Genomic DNA, 23,106 nt, shown 5'->3' on the forward strand with positions numbered 1-23,106 from the left:
CTAATGATGGTACATTTGCATCTGAATGAAGTGCCTGCATTATAAACATATTGTAACGACCCAGTATTGTGTTCTGTGTTCGTGGGTATGTTATTGTCTCATGGGTGCTAGCAGGGGTTAAATATGCCAGGACAGACGGAAAGGTTGGGGGGGTATGATGGGTAATCCCGCGGGGTTTTGAAATGCATATATCACAGTGATTTAAATTGATGGCACCAAACATTAAAAGTCAAGTGAGGCTAGCATGCACCTGACATTGAATTAAGATGATAAAGGAGGAAGAAGGAGTGTCTTCTTCCGCGATCCCCACAACAGATGTGTAATAATGAAAGTAGGTAAACATAGTAAACTGGAACTTAAATGTCCGTTTCAATTTGAATTTATGCTAGGGTGATGCAACCAATTGTTCTCTCCTGCACGCTGAAGGAATCAAACTTTTATTTATCGGTGGTTTAATTGAAAATGAGAGCATCGTTGGACATCAATGTACTTCTGCTGCTCTTGTGTGGAGTTAACCTGGCGGACACGCTTGGGTACAAACCTGTCATCATTGTTCACGGCCTCTTTGACGGCCCTAAACAATTCCTTATGATGAGTCGTTTGATACAAGAGGTACGTTTCAAAATGCAGAGAGCCCAAGCCTCTACAACACACGTTGAACCGTAATTATATACTTATTAAACAGAAAAGAAAACAACTATGATGTAATTTGAGACTGATTAGATGATTGAGATGTATGTGGGGAAAAAAAGAAATTGAGGGTACTTTATACAGTCTATGAGTGATAAAATATAGTTTTTGGGCCACCAAAATGTTTTACACGTAGTAACTCATAAATAATAAATATTCATATTAAAATGTTATCCATAAATAAAAGCACTAAGAAGGCAAAAAAGTATCCATGGAAACAGTTTCACATGAAGTAAGAATGTTATAAGATCCTGTTTTAGTGCACCTGTGATACAAATGTATATCATACATAACATTCTATTCCTCTAAAAACCTGTGGCCATTGTCCTGTTAAACATTCTCCAGAGAGAAAAAAGCAGATGTTCAAGTCATCCATCCATCATTTCCCCAATACCAAGAGCAAACACAACGTTTTCAGCCTATAATATTGGCCCATCATATCATTATACTTAAGCAATAAGGCCCGAGAGGGTGTGGTATATGGCCAATATACCATGGCTAAGGGCTGTTCTTATGGATGACACAATGTGGAGTGCCTGGATACAGCAACGTGGAGTGCCTGGATACAGCCCTTAGCCGTGGTATATTGGCAATATACCACAAACACCCGAGGTGCCTTATTGTTATTATAAACTGCTTACTAACATAATTAGAGCAATACAAATAGATGTTTTTTCATACCCGTGGTATATGGTCTGATATACCACGTATTTTAGCCAATCAGCATTCAGGGCTCGAACCACCCAGTTTATAATGTATGTTATAATATGATAAGATATAAAAACAAAGAGAGTCGCACACTCCATATGTATAACCTTAAATTTATTGGGTAAAGAAGGCACAATGATGCCGAAACGTTGGTGTTTTTTTACCCAATAAATTACTGGGAGGTTCTACATATGGCGTGTGCGACTCTCTTTGTTTTTATAGCTTACAGTTTATTCCACGTTAGTCAGCACCTCTACACTAAATATTTTTATCTGGGTGTGCGCCAGCTCATACTTTTTAGTAGAATAATATGATAGGATAAAATGTTTCAGGTACATTGTTTTTTCTTGTATTTTGCAATATAAGCTGATGTATTCTTTTGACAGGCCCATCCAGGTACCAACGTGTCAGTGATAGATCTGTATGATAACATGGCCAGCCTGAAGCCACTGTGGGTGCAGGTGCAGGGCTTCAAAAAGGCGCTCTATCCAATCATGCAGGAGGCAGAGAACGGCGTCCATCTTATCTGCTTCTCACAAGGTCTTTCTATCTCTGTTATTTTGCATTTTTGGAACAATACATAGAGATATAGCTCTGTCCGCTTAATGTTGTCTTCCCCTGCTTCTCCTAGGTGGTCTGATATGTCGAGGACTTCTTTCTACACTTCCTGACCATAATGTCCAGTCCTTCATCTCCCTCTCATCACCACAGGCTGGCCAGTATGGAGGTCAGTGATGGTCACTTTCTTCTCGGAAGTCATATTTGATCAGGCAAGGCCTGCGTATAGGTCTTGTTTTTATTATTTTCCCCAATAAATTCGAACACAATGAAGTTTTGCTTTTTGTCATGCAACAAAGTTTCATTTTTTCTATCAATATCTCACATTTCAAATAAAAAGTGAAACTTTGCAAGCTGTGTGAAAACTTGGAACACATGATATGTTCCACACACCTCACACATTTTACTAGCCTTTTCCTTGTGCTTCTTCCACAGACACAGAAATTCTGAAATGGGTTTTTCCTCACTATCTGAAGGCCAGTCTTTTTCACGTGTGTTACTCTTTAGTAGGACAGAAATGGTCCATCTGCAACTTCTGGAATGGTAAGAGAGAATTGGGTTGTTAAAGGGGAACTTCAGTGTCAAACAAATAGAGAACCAGAACATTTGTTTGTAGATGTGTGTCTGAGTACAGTAAAGAGGCTTATGACTGTTCCTTTGTGCTTGCACCAAAATGTTTTGTCCTACCAGACCCACACCAAAGAGAACGCTTCCTGAAGAGCAGCAATTATCTGGCCCTTCTGAATGGAGAGAGACCGCACAGTGAAATGACAGGTACTGAAATTCAATCCTACTGCAGATGTCTCAGCATCCAAAACTGAAAACCTAGATTAGATTAGTCATCATTGACTGATAAGGGCCAGACAAAATCTCCAGCAAAGTTCCTTACTTCTCCTTTCACACTGCCTTGTCTGCATAATGAACAAAACTATACATTTTGTAGCAATAGGCCTATTTAGTTTGGCTTCCATTTATTTCTCAATATATATTTGATAAAACTGCAGATTCAGTCTGGCCCTACTGACACTGTTGGCCTAAGTAGTTTTAAATTCGATAAAATGTGGAGAGACATAGTTACTCTCAATCTCAGAACAAATAAATGTATCTCTCTCTAATCATCAGAGTGGAGGAAGAACTTCCTGCGAATCAACAAGCTGGTGTTGATTGGAGGACCAGATGATGGAGTGATTACACCATGGGAGTCCAGGTATCCATGGTCACCATCACCACCATTATTTTACACTAAATTAATTGCCCTGTTGTATATCCTGCATTCTTACAAACACATTGGTTTCATCTGTGAGACGTGAGCTGGACACTAGTGACACTCTATACCTATTGCACTAACCATATCTGTTCTCTCCAATCAGTCACTTTGGATTTTATGACATTAACGAAACCATTGTTGAGATGAAGAACCAGGAAGTAAGTTACTTTAATGGTACCATCTACCATCATTGATAATGTTCCTAATGTTCATGTCATAATGTGATGGGTAACTATGTGCTTCTCTGTCTCTCTCATTTGAATAGTGGTACGTTAGGGATTCGTTTGGGCTGAAGACACTGCATGCTCGTGGAGACCTGGCTGTGTATGTGCTCTCAGGAGTGAAACACAGTTATTGGCATTCTAATGAGACGGTGTTCAGAGGCTGCATAGAGGAGTGGCTGACATGAACACGCGCACACACACATTCACGCTGAATATAATGTTAATAGAAACAGCCATAAAAGGTTATGCAAGTTGTCTTTGATTGACATATCATAGTTGTATGTAGTGCCTATTTTATAGTTTTATACAGTATTGTTTGTCTGTGATTATGAAACAGCGGAATCAAGTGTTTTTTTGTAAAGTAATAGGAAATACACACCGAATTTTCCTGAATTTCACATGATGTGTTCTTGCACAATGCTTTCACTCTACTCCTGGTGAATCAGACTTGTTTCTCTCTTGGAATAAATCTGTGTGATTGATGATAGTGTATAATCTTTATATTTGACTGAATCTTCAAAATGATTACCAAACATTGGACTACAATCGCCCAAGCATGCACATTTCCCAGTTCCATAGATTACCATAGATTACAATGATCTGAGCAGAAATGAAAAACAGTAGACTAAATGTGTTCAGGGATCAGTTGGGGGGGGGGGGGGGGGGCTATATTCTGGGAATGATTGCCATCAGAATCAGAAGTAACCTATAATGTTGCATAAACTTAAATACATTTACATTTTAGTCATTTAGCAGACGCTCTTATCCAGAGCGATTTACAGGAGCAATTAGGGTTAAGTGCCTTGCTCAATGGCTCATCGACAGATGTGCTCGGGGATTAGAACCAGCGATCTTTCGGTTACTGGCACAACGCTCTTAACCACTAAACTACCTGCCGCCCAATTACATTCCATTGTAGCTATTAGTTGAGGGAGGAGCTCTGGCACTGTACATTACCAATGAAAAGTGTGTCTATGAAAATAATCCAATGGACTGCTGACATTCGGCCATTTACTTCTCAGAACGGGTGTAATCATTAGTCCAAACAGAGATTTTCTATTTGACTAATTCAAGTAGGTCCCTCCCCGTTTCGTTCCGTTTACGAAATGTTTTGCAACAGAATCGGCGTAATGAATACACCCCAGGTATGACCAATGACGTCAGCAAGGTAGCGCACACTCACAGCTCCTTTCCGGTGTAGGCTACTGCAGCGCGCTCGAGTTCCTGGTTGATATTGTAAGACACTTTTTAATGAAATTGTATTTCTAATTTTTTACTATGTGGTCATTGGTAAAGTCATGAATGTTTTTAGAAAATGTTGATGGGACTCGGTTAACTTCACCGAGGACGCCACCGGGATTAAAAGTTTGTGTTCAAGATTTACCAACTTTATCGGGTTCAGAGCGCGAAACCAGATTTAACTTCTAGAGACAGATAAGCCATACTCATCCAAACTATTTATGCATGCAGATGTTCTAAAAGTGCAGATAAAGAAAACAAATATGTGATTTTGGCAAACTCCAAAGGACGAAATTAATTTGGTAAAGTCATACTGCTTAACTTGATTCAGACAGTGAACACGTAGCCTAGAATTTTCGTGGTGACGGACTCTGCGTTGTCGGAATGGAACTTATTTACACACCGCTGCTGCTTAAAATAGGACTGCATAGACAGGTCGATGGTCTTGGTTATATAGGTTGTGTACCGCGGGCAACAGAAAGAAACGTAACTTACACCAGCAGCTGTCGTCTTTCGAAATTGTAGAGGAATGGACAGCAGCCTATTATAAAGTTCATAATGATAGGTACAAGCGAGCAGTGAGACGAATGGCGGAGAGACCGTGAAAGTTTGCGAGACTTGTTTTTTGCTTTGACAGTTTGCGTAATGTACTGTCAGCGTGGCTCAAGGTCGACGTGTAGGCGGCTGTTGGTTGCTACTGTAAACACTCTCAGATGTGTGCTAAAAGAGCCATCGCACTGACAAAAACATCCACACTATAATATTAAAGCACACTGACAGGCAAAGCAGTGAGAGCCGATAACTGAATTAGGCTAAACAGCCAAGGATAATCTTTATTTTTATTTTTTATAAGTGGGCCAAAAGTGAAGCCAGCTTTTGAAAATCCAGTTCTGACTTGGAAAAACTACTTTGAATGTCACTGCCAGCAAGTGCAATTATACAGAATTGAATTCTAAGATTAGATATCCAACCATTCTCAACATCATGATCAAAAAGTCTAGAATACATTTAGTTAAGACTGCAGCTTAGAATATTTTCTGCTTTATTCCAACAGAATATTGAAGAACATTCTGTGGACATCGGGGGGATTTTCTAGCCCTTCCGTCTACTATGTCCTCCAGAGGCAAAGGCGAGGGGTGTCGGGTGTGTGGGGGTGACCTGCAGGGTAACCAACGGCGATGGCTCTTTGGGGGTCAGAACAAAAAAGATGGTCAGCCTCAGACCCCATCAGACTCACTGGGCAGAGGAAATCTCTCCAGGTCTTCTCAAAGCAGCCCCTGGGGTGAGTTGTGTGTGCACTTCTGTGCGTGTATGCACGTGTGTGTGTTCTAATGTTTTCCTTTCCCCTTTTGCAGGTAGCACCATGTCCCTTGGCTCCACAACATCTCTCTCGTCCCTGTCCTCACCCGCTAAAGCAATGGATCTTCTCTCTGTACTGACACACATACTAGGCCGGTCCGTACCACGGGGCAGTGGGCGGGGGGAGTTCTTGTGTGGCAAATGCGTTTCAGTTCTAGAGCGGGTTTTCAAGTTTGACTCGGTAATTTCCAGAGTGAGGGTCTTATCCTCTGAGAGGCTTCAGAAGTTGACCCAGGAGAGGGACAAGGTCAGGCAGTGGGTACGCAGCGCTTACCGCCAGCGACACCCTCAGGATTTCAGGATGAGGAGCAGCACTAGTGAGGAGGATGGGGATGGAATGGGAGACAAAGATGGCTACATGGAAATGTTGAAAGAGAACATGGCCCTGTCAGAGTATGAGTGCTGGTCTGAGAAATGGGACGCATGTCCATACTTCAGGAGAACGGGGAAAAGATGCTCAAAGGGGAAAAATTGTGAGGGATGTGATTCTTTGAGGGTGTCCGACTCCGCTTATGAGTCCGTTTGTGGGGTTCCTCGCCGCCTGCCCTTCCAACCCTTTTCCCCCTTGGCCCTATCGCGGGACAAGTCGCAGAGCATGCCCCTTCATTGGTCGAGAGTGCCGTCGCTCAGCTCTAGCCCAGCGTCATTGGCTGGATCCACTCTCTCCTTAAGAGGGTCCTCTCGCACTGAGTCCATCCAATCACTGGACTCGTTGGGTTGCCGTGATCCATTTGATTTTCCAGATGATTTGTCACTCCTGGTCCTCAGAGAGTTGAAAGGTATTGAAGGAAAGCCTGTCAGTTCACCACCAGGGAGTAAGATTCCCGTTTTGGGAAAGAGGGAAGGGCGATATTTAGGAGAGGTAGGTGAGACATCCTCCCCTGAGGTAACAAGGGTGCTGAATTTTGGAGAGCGGGAGAATGGAGGAGAGGAAGTGGATGGAGAGACCAATGATGTTCTGACTGAATTGAGGGATGAGTTTATTCCACTACACAGAGAGGTGAGATTTCTCTTACATTCAATCAAAATCCAGCATACCAAATAACGATAGGGAGTGATTATGAGTAGGGCCAGGAGTTTTTCCTGACAACACTTTGGGTTTCCATTGCCTATAAATCAGCCCTTTCCCTGGTCAGGAAAATATCTCTGCCCTAAATGAGGATTTTCTGACAGGTTGCCTTGCCTTGCCTGTGGATCGCTCCGTCTATCACTGAGTGTAAATATTTACTTAGTTGTCTGTAATATGTCATCTAGGATCTAAAATGTCTGTAGCCAGTGCAAAGTTCCTACTTATGAATACAGGAATAGGACTTCAACAGAATTGAATGTGACAACAAAATGCCATTTTCTTATTTATTTTCAGAGCACTACAGGTCGAGTGCACCTTGCAGTCAGGCAGTTGCGAGGACAGCTTGATCAAGCTATGGCACGCATCAAGACCCTAGAAACTGAGCTTGAACACGGGACCAAAACCAAACCAGATACTAATGTCAATGGACCAGAGGATTGGCTTAAGGTAAGCAATGAGTAGTTTATTGATTTGATACTCCACATGTTTCCCCCTTGTATTTAGACACTTTATTAAGCCACAAATTAAGCCTAGTCATGGACTAAAAAGCATTCCCAATGGAGATTCTCCAATTAAATCGTATTTTTGTTGTGTGCTCAATTCTGCTCACCAATTGAAACAGTTTTGTCATTTTCAATTGAGTTACTATAAATACTATGGACTGGTTCCCCTGACAAAGCTGGACTAGGCTGGTCCAGGTTTAAATTGGTGAGCAGAATTGAAGTGTCATGATCATTTGGTTGAGCACACAACTAAGGTTGACAGTCCCTGTCATGGTAACTGACTGATGACTTTTTCTACAAGATCAACAGGTATAGGCCTAGTCAGCCGGTGCACAGCAATATAATGGCCTGAACATAGTGTCCCTAACATGCTTCCTCTGCATGTACTTGCGCGCGCACACTCACACACGTCTACAGAATCACATGGATAGCAATGTCTTTAAGCCGTGCTTGTGTTGACTAAGCACAAATAAAGCATTATGCAAGGAATGATGGGTGTGTTAGTTTGTTTGGTCTCTGGATGAGGGAGTGTCCTCTTTCCTTAATGCAGGTGCACTCATGTAACCACACACACACCTCTCCCTGGAATCTCCCCCAACTAGAGGAGTTTGCCCTGCAGCTCAGGATTGCTTTTCATAAAGAGATCATTAACATGCTTCTCAGCTGCTGAGTGGCATCTTTTAACCTTATCTCCTTACGGTAGACTCATGTTATCCAACCCTGCACCTACCTATGGTTATAGCATGTCTAGGCCTCACCCCCAGCTGTTAAGGCATCTTACCTAAACTGATTCTCATTTCATGAGGTTCACATCTGTGATTCAGGTCTGGCTTGAGTTCTAGTTGTTTTGATATTTTAGGAAGCCCTATTAGCAAGTTCAGTCTGGGAATGGGAGCTGTAAATCCATGAAGAACTTTTGACGATTAAGAGCCCCACAGCCAGCTCTACACAATCAAATATTTTAATTTGCCTGGAATCTGGCATTAGCTCCACCCAATCCTAGAAAAGTTCAAATAAGTCAATAGTTGCGATTAAGTATTTGTGTGCTCTGTGTGAGGTCTTACAGTATATCAAGCTTTTGTGGTGGGGAACTTTCACACTTGGCACTTACAGTATAAGCCTATAATCTGCCCTGCATGTTCTAAGTTTATTACAAGTATACAAACTGATTGCCTGCATTCTTTGAAAGCATCAACTGTAACATAGTGGCATATCACCCACAAGACACTGGCTTCAAAATGGAGAGGTCTGCTGCTCTAGCCTGGTCCCAGATCAGTTTGTGCTGTCTTGGCAACGCCTATGGTCATTGTCATGAGTTTGAAAGACAACACAAACCGATGTATGACCAGGCTAAGCTGCTCTTCTATCGCTGCAGCAATGCTAGTCCTGTGTTGACTTAATTCCTTAATCTAAGTGCTGTGTATGGTGTGATTATGGCTTTTTCAGTTGCCACAGAAGGACGGGGGAAACTTCCTACTGCAGAGTTTGGGGCATTCGCTGCACAGCAGAGACCGAGTTATACAGGTGAGTGATTCATAGTGATTCTATGAGAGGAGACAGTGTAGTCATGCTGAAATCACAGGGATCCACTACACTCAGAAATGAGACACTGGCTGAACTAGTGGAATGTTACCATCAAAACATGGACACACCACGCTCTTAAACTCCCAGAGTTAACTTATGATATAGTGGTATTAGCAGATAGGAATCCATCACAAAAGCCAAACAAAACTGCTTTATCTCTACTGAAGATTGTATGGGTGAGCAAACTTTCTCAGCTTAACATACTGACAGTTAGACAAATAGATATATGAAATTGGTTTAATATACAGTATCAGTCAAAAGTTTGGACACACCTACTCAGTCCAGGGTTTTTCTTTATTTTTTACTATTTTCTACATTGTAGAATAATAGTGAAGACATCAAAACTATGAAATAACACATATGGAATCATGTAGTAACCAAGAAAGTGTTAAACAAATCAAAATATATTTTATATTTGAGATTCTTCAAATAGCCACCCTTTGCCTTGACAGCTTTGAACACTTTTTGCATTCTCTCAACCAGCTTCATGAGGTAGTCACCTGGAATGCATTTAAATTAACAGGTGTGCCTTCTTAAAAGTTAATTTGTGGAATTTCTTTCCTTCTTAATGCGTTTGAGCCAATCACTTGTGTTGTGATTAGGTAGGGGGGGTATACAGAAGATAGCCCTATTTGGTAAAAGACCAAGTCATATTATGGCAAGAAAAGCTCAAATAAGCAAAGAGAAACGACAGTCCATCATTACCTTAAGACATGAAGGTCAGTCAGTATGGAACATTTCAAGAACTTTGAACGTTTCTTCAAGAGCAGTCGCAAAAAACATCAAGCGCTATGATGACACTGGCTCTCATGAGGACCGCCACAGGAATGGAAGACCCAGAGTTACCTCTGCTGCAGAGGATACATTTATTAGAGTTACCAGCCTCAGAAATTGCAGCCCAAATAAATGCTTCAGAGTTCAAGTAACAGACACATCTCAACATCAACTGTTCAGAGGGGACTGTGTGAATCAGGCCTTCATGGTCAAATTGCTGCAAAGAAACCACTACTAAAGGACACCAATAAGAAGAAGAAACCTGCTTGGGCCAAGAAACACGAGCAATGGACATCAGACCGGTGGAAATGTGTCCTTTGGTCTGGAGTCCAAATTTGAGATTTTTAGTCCAACCGCTGTGTCTTTGTGAGACGCGGTGTGGGTGAACGGATGATCTCCGCATGTGTAGCATAAAGCATGGAGGAGGAGGTGTTATGGTGTGGGGGTACTTTGCTGGTGACACTGTCTGTGATTTATTTAGAATTCAAGGCTCACTTAACCAGCATGGCTTCCACAGCATTATACAGCGATACGCCATCCCATCTGGTTTGGGCTTAGTGGGACTATCATTTGTTTTTCAACAGGATAATGCCCCAACACACCTCCAGGCTGTGTAAGGGCTATTTTACCAAGAAGGAGAGTGGAGTGCTTCATCAGATGACCTGGCCTCCACAATCACTTTTTTGTTTACTACATGATTCCATATGTGTTTTTCATAGTTTAGATGTCTTCACTATTATTCTACAATGTAAAAAATAAAGAAAAACCCATGAATGAGTAGGTGTGTCCAAACTTTAGACTGGTAGTGTATATGTATGTTTTTATAGTCACATTTATTGGTCGCGTACACAGTTTAGCAGATGGTATAGTGGATGCAGCGAAATGCTTACGTTACTAGCTCCTAACAGTGCAGTAAAATGTCAAACAGGTACACAAATAATCCATTTAAAAACAAGAAATCAAGAAATGTTGGTTATAAATCCAAGTATCAACACACATAGCACTGTAACAGCAATCCAACAGTGAGTGTTTGGGGCAAACCCTGTTTTCTTAACGATCATTGTCTCAATATTTATCATTAAGACATTGTTTTAAATGCAGTTTTTCTATTCTGGTGTAATTTTTTCATACATCAAGTCCTTTTCTGAAGCCATGTGTTTTTGTGTTATTCCATGATCAGACATGAATTTCCTGTCTCCCTGTCTGCCTCAGGAGTGCATGGGTCTGATCAGGAAGATGTGTGTGGAGGTGGGGACAGGGACAGACGTGGCTGACAGACTGACACAGGCACTCACTGACAATCTGAAACAAACGCTCTCCGACAATAAGGTGAGGGCTAAGATTGATCCCATTTGATTATGATTTGAATAAGCTATTGGTTTACACAAAAAAAAAACTTGTGCAGACTGTCAAGGCATGGACAATAAAACGTGTGAATTTGTCCTTTTTTTAATATGACATTACTATTTTGATATAAAACATTTCTGTACAATGTTATTTTGCTGATGTCTTATGTTCTACTTCTTCTTTAGCAAGCTCTGGAGACTCTGCGCTCTGAGATGAGTGAGAAGAAGAGGATGGAGAGTGAGCTGGAGGCACTGAAGAAGGCTGGGAGAGACCGGGAGAAAGACCTCTACACACTCAACACTGTGCTCCAATGTAACCAGGACATCATCAATGTGAGTCTGAAGTTGAACACACATGTGATTGCTGTGCTACCAGTGTATTGCAGTTCCTGTAGAACAAGTACACACACACACACACACCCTCATACTCTTTCACTTAGATGTATTCACTCACATTCATTTAACAAATGTAACATTGTACTGCATACCCTATATAAAGTCACTCAGTCAAAGGTGTTACAAGTTTCACACATAAGAGCCCTGTTTTCCTTCTAAAACCCAGGAGCTGAGAGTGGAGCTGGTTGAGAAGGAGCGAGTGCAGCGGGAGGTGCAGAAGGAGAGGGAAGTGTGGCGACAGCGGGACCAGGCCCTCACAGCATTGCTAGAGGAGAAAGAGTCACTTCTCCTCTGCCTGAAGGAGGCGCTAGAGAGCTCTCAGAAAGACATGCAGGTGAGAGCATTACCTAAACATACAGTATCTCCATAGGTTGAATTAAATTAGGAGTGCTGTAGGATTTAGATCAGGACTCTTACTCTGAGACTCTTTGTGAATACAGACCCAGATGTCTTGAAAGATAGTGTTTTGAGTAATTTGAATATCTATTAGTTTGACCATTCCTGATCTAAACAGAATTGTGTACAGGTATGTCCCTTTTTCCAGTGTGCCCACAATTGTTTGTGTCAGGTTCAGTAACCAGTGCTGCATGCACTGACCTCTGTTCTTCAAGTTAAAGGTGCTACATGTCGATTGTCTCACCCATGTGGAAGCTAGGTCAATTGCAACAATACTTAGGCTGAATATAAACAACTCTTTCCCACTCCCATGCATTCCGTTTCCCTGCAATACGGTGGAGAGGTTAGTGCTGTTCGACATCCTAAGGATCCCGGATAGCATAGACCATGGTGGAGACTATTTTACTTTCAGTTTCGTCCACCAACTTCAAACAGCTGTAGATATTTCACTGCGATTTAGATCGTACAAAGATTCTCTACGCTATTCAGTGCATGTTTTCTCACATAAACTGAAATAGTTCGAAGAGTGTAGAATTTTAGCAACCAGGAAATGACAGAACGATTTCTACATTGGCCGCTTGCCCCAGTCTGCCATTATTCCTTGTACTCGGGGAGGAGATGACCATGCCTTTTAGTGATGCCGATGTAAGGGGGGGGAGGGGGACCAAAATCCATATCACGATTTAAAAAAAAAGCTATATAAACTCAGCAAAAAAAGAAACGTCCCTTTTTCAGGACCATGTCTTTCAAAGATAATTAGTAAAAATCCAAATTGTAAAGGGTTTAAACACTGTTTTCCATGCTTGTTCAATGAACCATAAACAATTAATGAACATGCCCCTGTGGACGGTCGTTAAGACACTAACAGCTTACAGACGGTAGGCAATTAGGTTCACAGTTATGAAAACTTAGGACACTAAAGAGGCCTTTCTACTGACTCTGAAAAACACCAAAAGAAAGATGCCCAGGGTCCCTGCTCATCTGCGTGAACGTGCCTTAGGCATGCTGCAAGGAGGCCTGAAGACTGCAGATGTGGCCAGGGCAATAAATTGCAATGTCTGTACTGTGGGACGCCTAAGACAGCGCTACAGGGAGACAGGACGGACAGCTGATCGTCCTCGCAGTGGCAGACCACGTGTAACAACACCTGCACAGGATCGGTACATCCGAACATCACACCTGCGGGACAGGTACAGGATGGCAAGAACAACTGCCCGATTTACACCAGGAACGCACAATCCCTCCATCAGTGCTCAGACTGTCCGCAATAGGCTGAGAGAGGCTGGACTGAGGGCTTGTAGGCCTGTTGTAAGGCAGGTCCTCACCAGACATCACAGGCAACAATGTCGCCTATGGGCACAAACCCACAGTCGCTGGACCAGACAGGACTGGCAAAAAGTGCTCTTCACTGACGAGTCGCGGTTTTGTCTCACCAGGGGTGATGGTCGGATTCGCATTTATCGTCGAAGGAATGAGCGTTACACCGAGGCCTGTACTCTGGAGCGGGATCGATTTGGAGGTGGAGGGTCCGTCATGGTCTGGGGCAGTGTGTCACAGCATCATCGGACTGAGCTTGTTGTCATTGCAGGCAATCTCAACGCTGTGCGTTACAGGGAAGAAATCCTCCTCCCTCATGTGGTACCCATCCTGCAGGCTCATCCTGACATGACCCTCCAGCATGACAATGCCACCAGCCATACTGCTCGTTCTGTGCGTGATTTCCTGCAAAACAGGAATGTCAGTGTTCTGCCATGGCCAGCGAAGAGCCCGGATCTCAATCCCATTGAGCACGTCTGGGACCTGTTGGATCGGAGGGTGACTGCTAGGGCCATTCCCCACAGAAATGTCCGGGAACTTGCAGATGCCTTGGTGGAAGAGTGGGGTAACATCTCACAGCAAGAACTGGCAAATCTGGTGCAGTACATGATGTGGAGGTGCACTACAGTACTTAATGCAGCTGTGGCCACACCAGCTACTTACTGTTGCTTTTGATTTTGACCCCCCCCTTTGTTCAGGGACACATTATTCAATTTATGTTAGTCACATGTCTGTGGAACGTGTTCAGTTTATGTCTCAGTTGTTGAATCTTATGTTCATACAAATATTTACACATGTTAAGTTTGCTGAAAATAAGCGCAGTTGACAGTGAGAGGATTATTATTTTTTTGCTGAGTTGATGTGATAAAGATAAATCAGCTATAAATACTTTTTTGGGTAGGTGCTAGAGCTGGGCGATTATGGACAAAAAGTCACATTGTGATGAATATAACTAATTTGCTTGATAACAATAAATAGATTACAATGCAATGTTCCCTCTAAGTTGCGCGCGTGTGCAGCCGCGCACCTCCTCCAGGACTGCCGCGCAGAAGAAATACCATGCCGCGCAGAGACGCAAGAGATTGAACTTCACAGAGTTCACCCAATTAGTTTACACTATATGGATCAATGTTTTTTCTGTGATCGAATCAACATTATTTCAGCCCCTTTTCAATACAACAAACGAAAACAAATCTAATTTTGCTAAATTGAGTCTGTGATTTTGTTGTAGGCAGAGCCAGAGCGCAATGGAGTAGAATTCTATTGGCGGGTGTAGCCCACCAGCGGTCTTGAGCTTTTCAGTTCAGATCAGACCGCAGAGCTGTGCGTCTGCACATTTGTTGATATTCTTTGCTAGTTAGCAAGTTATTAGCCCAGTTATAGATAAGTATAGGTCAGCAATGGGGAGTTACTGCTTCCTACAAGAGCACAAAACGTGTAGGTTACATTTTAAGCTGTCTTGGTAAAAAGCTAATATCTTAAAGGGACAGTGTAGTATTTTGAGACAGGCTTGAATATGCAAATAAGCCAATAGAGGGGTAGCCTACATTGTCTAATTCTCTGTATGGTAATAGTAATTCATTGTATTTTGTAAAGTGGTTTATTGCATCATACAACACAATAAAATGCAATTTACAGTCACATGTTTGGTCCATGTTACAGACCAAGTAAAAAATCGTGAATTAATGTCAAGCATTTCATAATGTAAAAACGTGTTTAAAGTCTCATGCAATGTAGGCCTGCATTGAACACAACATATAGGCTACTGTAGGCTATATCATGGAAATCATAAGCTATTTCCATGTGAAAATGTTATGGGATTTGCGCCGTTTTGTTGGTAGGCCTACATTATGCTCAAATAGCCACAATAGCCTATTGGCTACTGTCAAACTGTAAGGGTACAGCCTCAGTGTTCACTGCGCCGGAAGTTGCACAAAATTCTCACAACATTCAAGTTTCCGCTCACAAGACCAAAAATGTCCTCAATGCCCCCAAAAATTAGAGGGAACATTGCTACAACAATAAAACATTGTTTTAATGGACAGTTACTTTACATTAGAGGCAGGGCTCAAGACACATTTTTACAGTGCCATGTAAGTCAACTGAGATGGTAGCCTAATATTTTAAAAAGGAAGCTATTTCTCTAACATATCCAGGGAATGCATGATTAATATTTTTATGTGCAACCTGTCAAAATAGGATCCAGAATGATCAGATGTATTTTTGGCTCTGTGCATATAGATAAAATATTCCAGAAATGTTCTCTATTTCAGCTCATGAAACATGGGACCAACACTTTTACATATTGCGTTTATATTTTTCTTCATTGTACAACAAGATCTCACGGTTTTACCAATTTGACAACAGATTCTGATGTTTATCCACATTTCTCCAAATGTCAAATTTCAAAGTTGCTCCAAACGTCAAATTTCTTTATCATTCCATTTCTCCTTGCACACAGCAGGGGGAGGGAGGGAGTGAGAGTGGCTCACTCTCACAGCAGGGGGAGGGAGGGAGTGAGAGTGGCTCACTCTCACAGCAGGGGGAGGGAGGGAGTGAGAGTGGCTCACTCTCACAGCAGGGGGAGGGAGGGAGTGAGAGTGGCTCACTCACACAGCAGGGGGAGGGAGGGAGTGAGAGTGGCTCACTCTCACAGCAGCCGACAGCACAACAGGCAGATACTTTAAAAAGCAGGAATCAACATAATGCATAGGCTATTACTGTTGACCAAATAATCGCTTTACAACAACCTAGAGGAATGTTCTATAGCAAAATCATAGAATATTAACGACGTACGCAAAATGCTTCGGTAGGAGGAAGGCAATGTCGGTGTCGGTCATTTTCGCTTTATCGTCCCAGCTCTACAGTTTTCCCATCTTGACTACAGAAACCGGTCTGGCTTTTGTTTGCATTTTAGAATGGGATTTTGTATTGGGCCAAAATATTTTGGGGGTGAAAGAATATGGTGAAACACTATCATTCCACTATTACTGCAGAAATATTATGGACGTTTCTGAAATTACAATGCAAAAATTCTACATGTAGCTCTTTTGACTTCACTGGCTTCAGGGAGACTTTCCTCCTCATAACTTGTTTTCTTTCCCCCAGGCACTGTCGGACTCTGTGATTAGCCAGGGGGTGTCAGGAGGCGGTGCTGAGGGAGCTCTGGCCTCTCAGCTGAAGGAGAAGGAGAGCCTGGTGAGAGCCTGGCTACAGGACAGAGAGGAGCACAGCGCCACCATGTGCCGGGAGGTCTCCAAGCTCACCGCCGCCCTGCAGGACTATCAGGGCATGGTGCAGGTGAGCGCAAGTGAGGATGGGAAAGTGGATGCTTTCACCAATCCCTGTCTTTCATATCAGTGAAGAAGAAGACAGTAAGACTGTTAAGATACTCCTTTATACTGAGATGTGCCGTGATTACATACGGTCAGTCTTCCATTGTCTTTTACACATTTCAGGTCATCTTCAGTTACCAATTCCGTGAATTACCAAGCCTATAATATGGTTAGGTAATTAGAACCCATGCCTTTCATCTCTTCTAATCTTTCCCCCTGCCTTCTCAAGGAGCAACAGCAGAATCATAGTCAGACGGTGTCTTCACTGTCAGAGCAACTCAACGACACACGCAAAGACCTGAGGGAGAGGGGGAAGGAGAACATGGAGGCACAGCGAGCCTGGCGGAGCGAAAAGGAGGAAAAAGAGAGGGAGGAGAGGAAATTGAGGAAGAGCCTGGAGAAGAGAGACCAACTCATTGAGGTATGTCCGTACATGAGCGAGGTATGTCCATACATGACCTTTAGAAAAACACTAAAGATCGGACCAAATTAACTCTGAATATTTTGATTTGTGAACATTTTTTATTTAGCAAGTTCTCCTGGATTCCGAGGAACGGGATCATCTACTCAAAGAACTTCAACAGAACCTGCTGAACAAATTTGAACCCATGACTGCTGTCAAACACACACTATGAAAGAGACAAACAAGATAGTGAGAGAGCAAAAAACGTAGAACCATGAAGGTACAATGCACATTTATATAGATGAGCTGCATGAACCAGCACTTTCTTGCACCACAGGTAGTTTACTTCTAATTACAATTATATGTAGGCCTATTAAAAAGGTTGTGTTGATGCGCATTTGTTGCATCAAAACTCCTGACTGGATATTTGTCAATAATGATAATGTTTTTGCTCCATTTTGGCATCCTTCATATTTGTATATTAATATTGCAATCATGTTAAAATGACTGATTTAATTGATTAAGTATGCTAGTAGTTAATCCATGTCTAACATGAATTTAGAATTTGCTTAAATGGTACTCTGTCAATGAAATGTATCAATACAGACAGTTCAATCAAAAAATGTAATTGACTGAGAGTACCATTTATGCAAATTCAAAATACACTTTGGTCCAAGTCAGACATTGATTAACTGCTAGCATGGGACATGGGGAAATGTAGATTGTATGATGAGATTTGTTAATGTATCCTTAAGGGCATTGTGTAGTGCAGCCTTCTTGATAAGTGCAAATATCAGAAGGGTGATTATTATTGTGTTGAATTTGGATAGTTTGAGGTTGCAGTTTCCCAAAAGCTTTCTGTATTGGTGTCCTGCTGTAAATTATGTATGTTTTTTCCAGTGTCTGTTGTCCAAATGTGCCTTTTTGCCTTTTTCTGTTCACGCTGCCAAATTCTTTACACATTAGCAACATGATACTGTTTGGCACTGTGATTGTCATAAAGGGGTTTACATTTTTGACCCCCAAAAATGTATTTATACTTTTATTTTTTTTTATTTTTTTTTGGGGGGGGGGGTAATTTTACTACAGAATGGTTTGATACATTTATTTTTGCCTGTCTTTTGGGGATTTGCTGCCATGTTTTCATTTTTAAGTCTGAGATTGAGAAATAAACCTCTTTGTATGATCACAATATTTAATGTAGTCTGTTTTCATTGCATGCATTTTGCTGCCTATGTCATGGATGATCAAAGGGACTTTCATGACCCGCGGTTGTCTCATTTGCTCTGTACTTCACACTTGGAATATGATCCCCAGTAAACGGTTATGGCTAGAATGGATCCAACATTTGTCAGAATGTACTTTTCGTAGCAGGTGTCGGAGAATTTAAGCAGCAGGTTAGGATAATTAACGTGGCAGGTTATGAGAATTAGGTTAAGGTTAGGATTAGCAAAAAACAACTTTTGACGTAAATCTTACAAAAGCTGGATCCCATCTAGACATGACCCCAGTAAACCCCAATACTGACTGACCTCATCCATCCTCTATTGTCCAATCACAAGCAGGACTATGGTTTCTGGTTACTTAGGAACTGTTGCTTTGGAAATGATACTTCAACACTAGTTTATTTGGCCCTCGGGGGTTGAGGTGAACTTTGCGTAATTTAGTAGCCTAAATTAATTAAATGTATCAAAAGGTTTGAGTAAATAGAAAATGCCTGTGCGGTTAGTTCCCCTCGCCTCTGTGACGATAGGACCGCAGTCTTGGCGGGATGATACGATGCTCTCTATCCAGAGAGCGGAGCACTTGGTGCGGCAAACCCACGCAGGACGGTCGGGGTCTATCAGCCGTGCACGGAACTGTAGCGCCGCCGCGTTTACCCCGAGGCGCACAGACACAATTGAAGTGGATGGAGGCGGTGATACTCATGATGCTTTGTGCAAGCATAAACTCAGACCACAAACCACAGGGACAATGGTGAGAGTGTATTTTAAAGTTATGATGAATGAAATTAATAGTGAATGTGCACTATTTTCAATCATGTAGGCTATATAAGCTTTAGCCTAAATTAAATGTATTTTTGTGGTAATTGCTGTTTTGCTAAATAATGCACAGTTAATGAAATTAAAGTTTAATTATATTTGTAAGTTTTATATATTGTTGTATGTGTAGACTTCAATGTCATTCTCTGTCTTGTGTCATGTTTAGCTCCGAAATGCTACCCCCACCACATGTGTGGTTCCGTTTCCACCTCCCTGCTTTCGAGAGCAATGTGCGGAGGCCAGTGTAGGTGTAGCAGGGGAGTACATGCGCGGTGTGAGGGAAGTGGAGGGCGAGATACGTAGAAAAGCTGTCCGGGTGGCACAGGAATGCATTAAACTAGAGAGGGAGAGAGGCCTCCTGGAGAGGATGCTGAGGAGTCTGAGTTGTGAAATGCTGATCAACAAGAAGAGTGTGGAGGGAAGGACCATGAGACCAGCTACTACTGAGACTGTGAGTTCAGTGTGTGTGCATGTGTCACAACTGAATGTATTTGAGTTATTTTCATATTTCCACCTGACCCAAAGTTTTTCTGCCCAGTACTGCTTTGCTGGACTACATTAGGCCTATATGTATTATAATCTACTGTATGGTTATGAGAAAAAAAAACACAGATGATTGTTCTCTGTTTCCAGGGCAGAGACGGAGCAGACCATTTGCTGGAGTGTGAAAAGAGAGAACTCACTGAGCTGAAACAGGAGCTGGAGAGCACTCTGAGGAGCACATTAGCACAACTACAGGTGATGACATCTAACTGCTATAGGCCGGGTTACTGTAAAAACACTATGACAAATGCTAATGTAGACAGGGCTTTATAAAATAAATGTGATCGCTTTCTCTCTTTTTATGGTTTTCAATGGATACAGGTGCCTAGAGTTATGCGTATGCCTATTCAAGAAAGTTGTCAAGTTGATTTGCTATTGATATACCTTTAAAAAAGCCTGTATTTCTCTCGCTCTCTTCTTGCCATGTATAGACCCTGGGTCAGTGCAGTAGGCAGCTGTTGGACTGTGCCAGTGAGAGAGCCCGTGTTCTGGAGCTTCTACCACACACTCGCTCTGGCTCTCTCTCTGCAGGGGGACAGGGAACTCCCTCCCAAGGCCTCATAAAACTACCAGAGCCAATCGGCCCCTTCACTCCAGGTGCTATGTCAATAACATACTGTACTAATGTAACACAGTTTATGGCACTGCGTTGACGTCACCTTGTCCCATATAGCGCCTATTGTGCTTACACTTTGTTTTATTGTCAGTGATTTGCCTAGTTTTTGTCTTAGACACTACATGGTGACAGTGTAATTACATAATAGTTACATAATAGCCACTAATTTATTTATTTGGGATTTATTTAAACCAGCACCTGTAGGCTTACCATTTGCTAGTTAGTCCCACAAATTGCCCATTTCTACTATACACTCTTAGTAGATACTAGGCAAATATCAGCTGAAACAGGTCTGTAAATTAAAGGATTACCCACATCTTTCCTTGTCTCAGAATGTAAGCAGGTTCTGGAGTCTTCCACTCTGGCTGTGAACCAATCACAGCTGCTACGAGAGAACATCAGGCAGATGATTGGCAATGCCATCACCAGGCAAAAAGCTGCCCACCGTACTGTCAATGAAGCTCTGGTGAAGAAAATAGCTGAGACAGTCACTCTGAAGGTACAGCATGGGACATACAATAGTATTTAACATTTTAAAGTCAAACTAGTAAAACTCTCATTCTCTCGCACAGCAAAATCTCACAATTATGTCTGCAGCCGCCAGGCAGGCCATTTTCCGCAAACAGAGGCAGCTGAACTGCATTCGTCACAGCCATGACAGAGCACTGGTCAGTATGTGAGTGGAACTGTCTGTAGGCTTTGTCATGCATAAGAGTGTGCATTGGAGATAGTGTCTGTATCTGTGCTTATTTGGTAAAGAAAGAGCCACTAATGTTGGTGTAATGGTTGGTTGGTTGTAATAATGTTGTAGTGGGTGACTTCACTACTCCACCCCTATCTTCCTATGTTGTCATGTGTTTTCCAGGGCCCTGAGTACAGTGGGGATATACTTTCCAGAGAGAAACTGAACAGGCCTATAGTAAAGGTTTACCACAGACACCCTGGGACCGAGTTACCTGAGGCTGCTCATCTCATACTGGTAACTAATGACCTTCATCTAAAAACGAACATGATTGACACTCTTTCTCTTATATTATGTACTTGGCCATTTACTGTAGTAGACTAAAATGTCTGTGCAAGTCTTCCATTGACATCAATGCATGATTTATGCAATCGTAGAGTTAAGTTCTCATGTTAGAATTCAGCCCTCTGAGTCTTGTGTTTTTCTCTCAGGGTAGTTCTGTGTTGAGACGCCGCCTGCTGTCCTCTGAAGAGGAGCTCTCCAGGCTGCAGGGCACGTGTCTGCAGCTGGTGGACAACCTGCACGGCAAGAGGGTCGCAGAGCAGGTGGACTCTGCTGTGGTCAGGCTGCGGCGGCAGCTGGTCGACAGACGAGCAATGCCCACTTTCCTGCAACAGGAGGTGTACTAAACTCATTATGTAGTGCATGACTCAATGAATCTTTCCTCTCTCCTTGGCTCCTTCTCAAAATGAATTGGAGGAGAAGCTCAGAGGGAAGACGATTTAAGGTTCCTCCCCTCTGATCTTCTCCTCCAATGCGTTTTGAGAAGGAGATGGGGAGAGAAATCAAGGAAAGAGAAGAGCCCATATCTATAGTTATATACAAACGGCACGTGTGTTTTATCCTGGATTTGAAGTGAAAAGAGGGACCAATGTGTTGAAAAGGGACCATTTAAACATGATGATTAGGAAGGTATGTTTTTGAACCTAGTCATGTGTGGCATCCCAACCCTCGATTAACCACATTTCTGCATTACACCATTTAATGCAGGGGTGTCAAACGTCCGGCCCGCGGGCCGGATAAGGCCCGCAAACGGGTTTAATCCGGCCCGCGAGATGATTTTGAAAAAAATAAAAAAAATAGTTTTTTTTTGTTTTTTTGTTTTTTGTAAAGTATAAAAATGCGCTGCAATTTTTCAATAAAATAAACTGCTGTTCCAATTGCGTCCACTGGATGGCGCAATAGCAATTGTGTTAAGCAAGCAAACTGTTTATACCGGGGCAGAGCAAGTAGGTCAAGCACGTGCAGCCAATGAGCTACTTTGTTTTGCCCGCGATATTTATTACGGCTTCTACTTTTAACATTATGTGCTTTGGCACCCTCATTGCCCCAATATGTCTCTGTCAAAAAAGAGAAAAGTGGACGCAGAGTGTTCCAAGAAAAATGGTCATCCTATTTATTCACGGAATTGAATGGGAAAGCTGTATGTTTGGTGTGTTCAGAGCATGTTGCAGTGCTGAAAGAATATAACCTTCGTCGCCACTATGTGAGTCTTCATGCCGACAAATATGACAACTTTCAAGGACAGCGGAGATGAGAGAAGGTGAATGAACTGTTGGCGGGTCTGAAGAAACAGCAGTCTGTGTTTACTCACAGCCGAGACATCAGTGACGCTGCAGTGAAAGCTAGCTACCTCATTGCTAATGAAATCGCAGTGGCTTCAAAACCATTTAGTGAGGGTGAATTTGTAAAAACATGCATGATGAAGGCAGCGGAGATTGTGTGCCCTGAAAAGCGGCAGGCTTTTGCAAATATCAGCCTGACAAGAAACACAATTGCAGACAGGATTTCCGATCTTTCAGTGGATTTGGACAGCCAGTTGAAGCAAAAAGTAAAGTCATTTATTGCGTTTTCAGTTGCAATTGATGAAAGCACGGACATTACAGATGTTGCACAACTGGCCATTTTCATCCGCGGAGTTGATGACACATTGACCGTCACCGAGGAGTTCGTGGAGTTGGTGCCGATGACAGATACAACGACAGCAGCTGATAT

The 23,106-nt window shown here is 42.4% G+C and overlaps 3 protein-coding genes across 4 annotated transcripts; all 3 read left to right on the plus strand.

Annotated features, from left to right (window-relative positions):
• Positions 1 to 462: 462 nt before the first annotated feature.
• LOC311139482 (lysosomal thioesterase PPT2-A-like) lies at positions 463 to 3,632 on the plus strand (the record flags this gene model as incomplete). Its single annotated transcript, XM_084174365.1, has 8 exons — positions 463 to 612; positions 1,785 to 1,938; positions 2,030 to 2,125; positions 2,392 to 2,499; positions 2,647 to 2,730; positions 3,079 to 3,163; positions 3,327 to 3,381; positions 3,489 to 3,632. 8 exons carry the CDS (start codon positions 463 to 465, stop codon positions 3,630 to 3,632), a joined length of 876 nt encoding a protein of 291 aa, XP_084030491.1.
• A 981-nt stretch (positions 3,633 to 4,613) lies between these two features.
• Positions 4,614 to 18,362, plus strand: LOC311140856 (uncharacterized protein). Of its 2 annotated transcripts, XM_084176127.1 has the most exons (11): positions 4,614 to 4,683; positions 5,741 to 5,968; positions 6,042 to 7,045; positions 7,409 to 7,561; positions 9,064 to 9,141; positions 11,188 to 11,304; positions 11,508 to 11,654; positions 11,884 to 12,051; positions 16,539 to 16,730; positions 16,995 to 17,186; positions 17,296 to 18,362. In XM_084176127.1, the coding sequence occupies exons 2-11, from the start codon at positions 5,797 to 5,799 to the stop codon at positions 17,398 to 17,400; spliced, it is 2,328 nt and encodes a 775-aa protein (XP_084032253.1). In that variant the 5' UTR covers positions 4,614 to 4,683; positions 5,741 to 5,796; the 3' UTR covers positions 17,401 to 18,362. The 2 variants fall into 2 exon arrangements, with proteins under 2 accessions (XP_084032253.1, XP_084032254.1); XM_084176128.1 differs by lacking the exons at positions 4,614 to 4,683; positions 5,741 to 5,968 and having other exon boundaries at positions 6,055 to 6,141.
• Positions 18,363 to 18,881: 519 nt separating this feature from the next.
• tektl1 (tektin like 1) lies at positions 18,882 to 21,740 on the plus strand (the record flags this gene model as incomplete). Its single annotated transcript, XM_084174045.1, has 8 exons — positions 18,882 to 19,145; positions 19,377 to 19,661; positions 19,844 to 19,948; positions 20,185 to 20,350; positions 20,702 to 20,868; positions 20,942 to 21,037; positions 21,235 to 21,348; positions 21,543 to 21,740. The coding sequence occupies 8 exons, from the start codon at positions 18,882 to 18,884 to the stop codon at positions 21,738 to 21,740; spliced, it is 1,395 nt and encodes a 464-aa protein (XP_084030171.1).
• Positions 21,741 to 23,106: the final 1,366 nt, after the last annotated feature.

This window comes from Coregonus lavaretus (genome assembly GCF_964263955.1).
Source record: "Coregonus lavaretus genome assembly, chromosome: 13".
Classification (NCBI taxonomy): Eukaryota; Metazoa; Chordata; class Actinopteri; order Salmoniformes; family Salmonidae; genus Coregonus; species Coregonus lavaretus.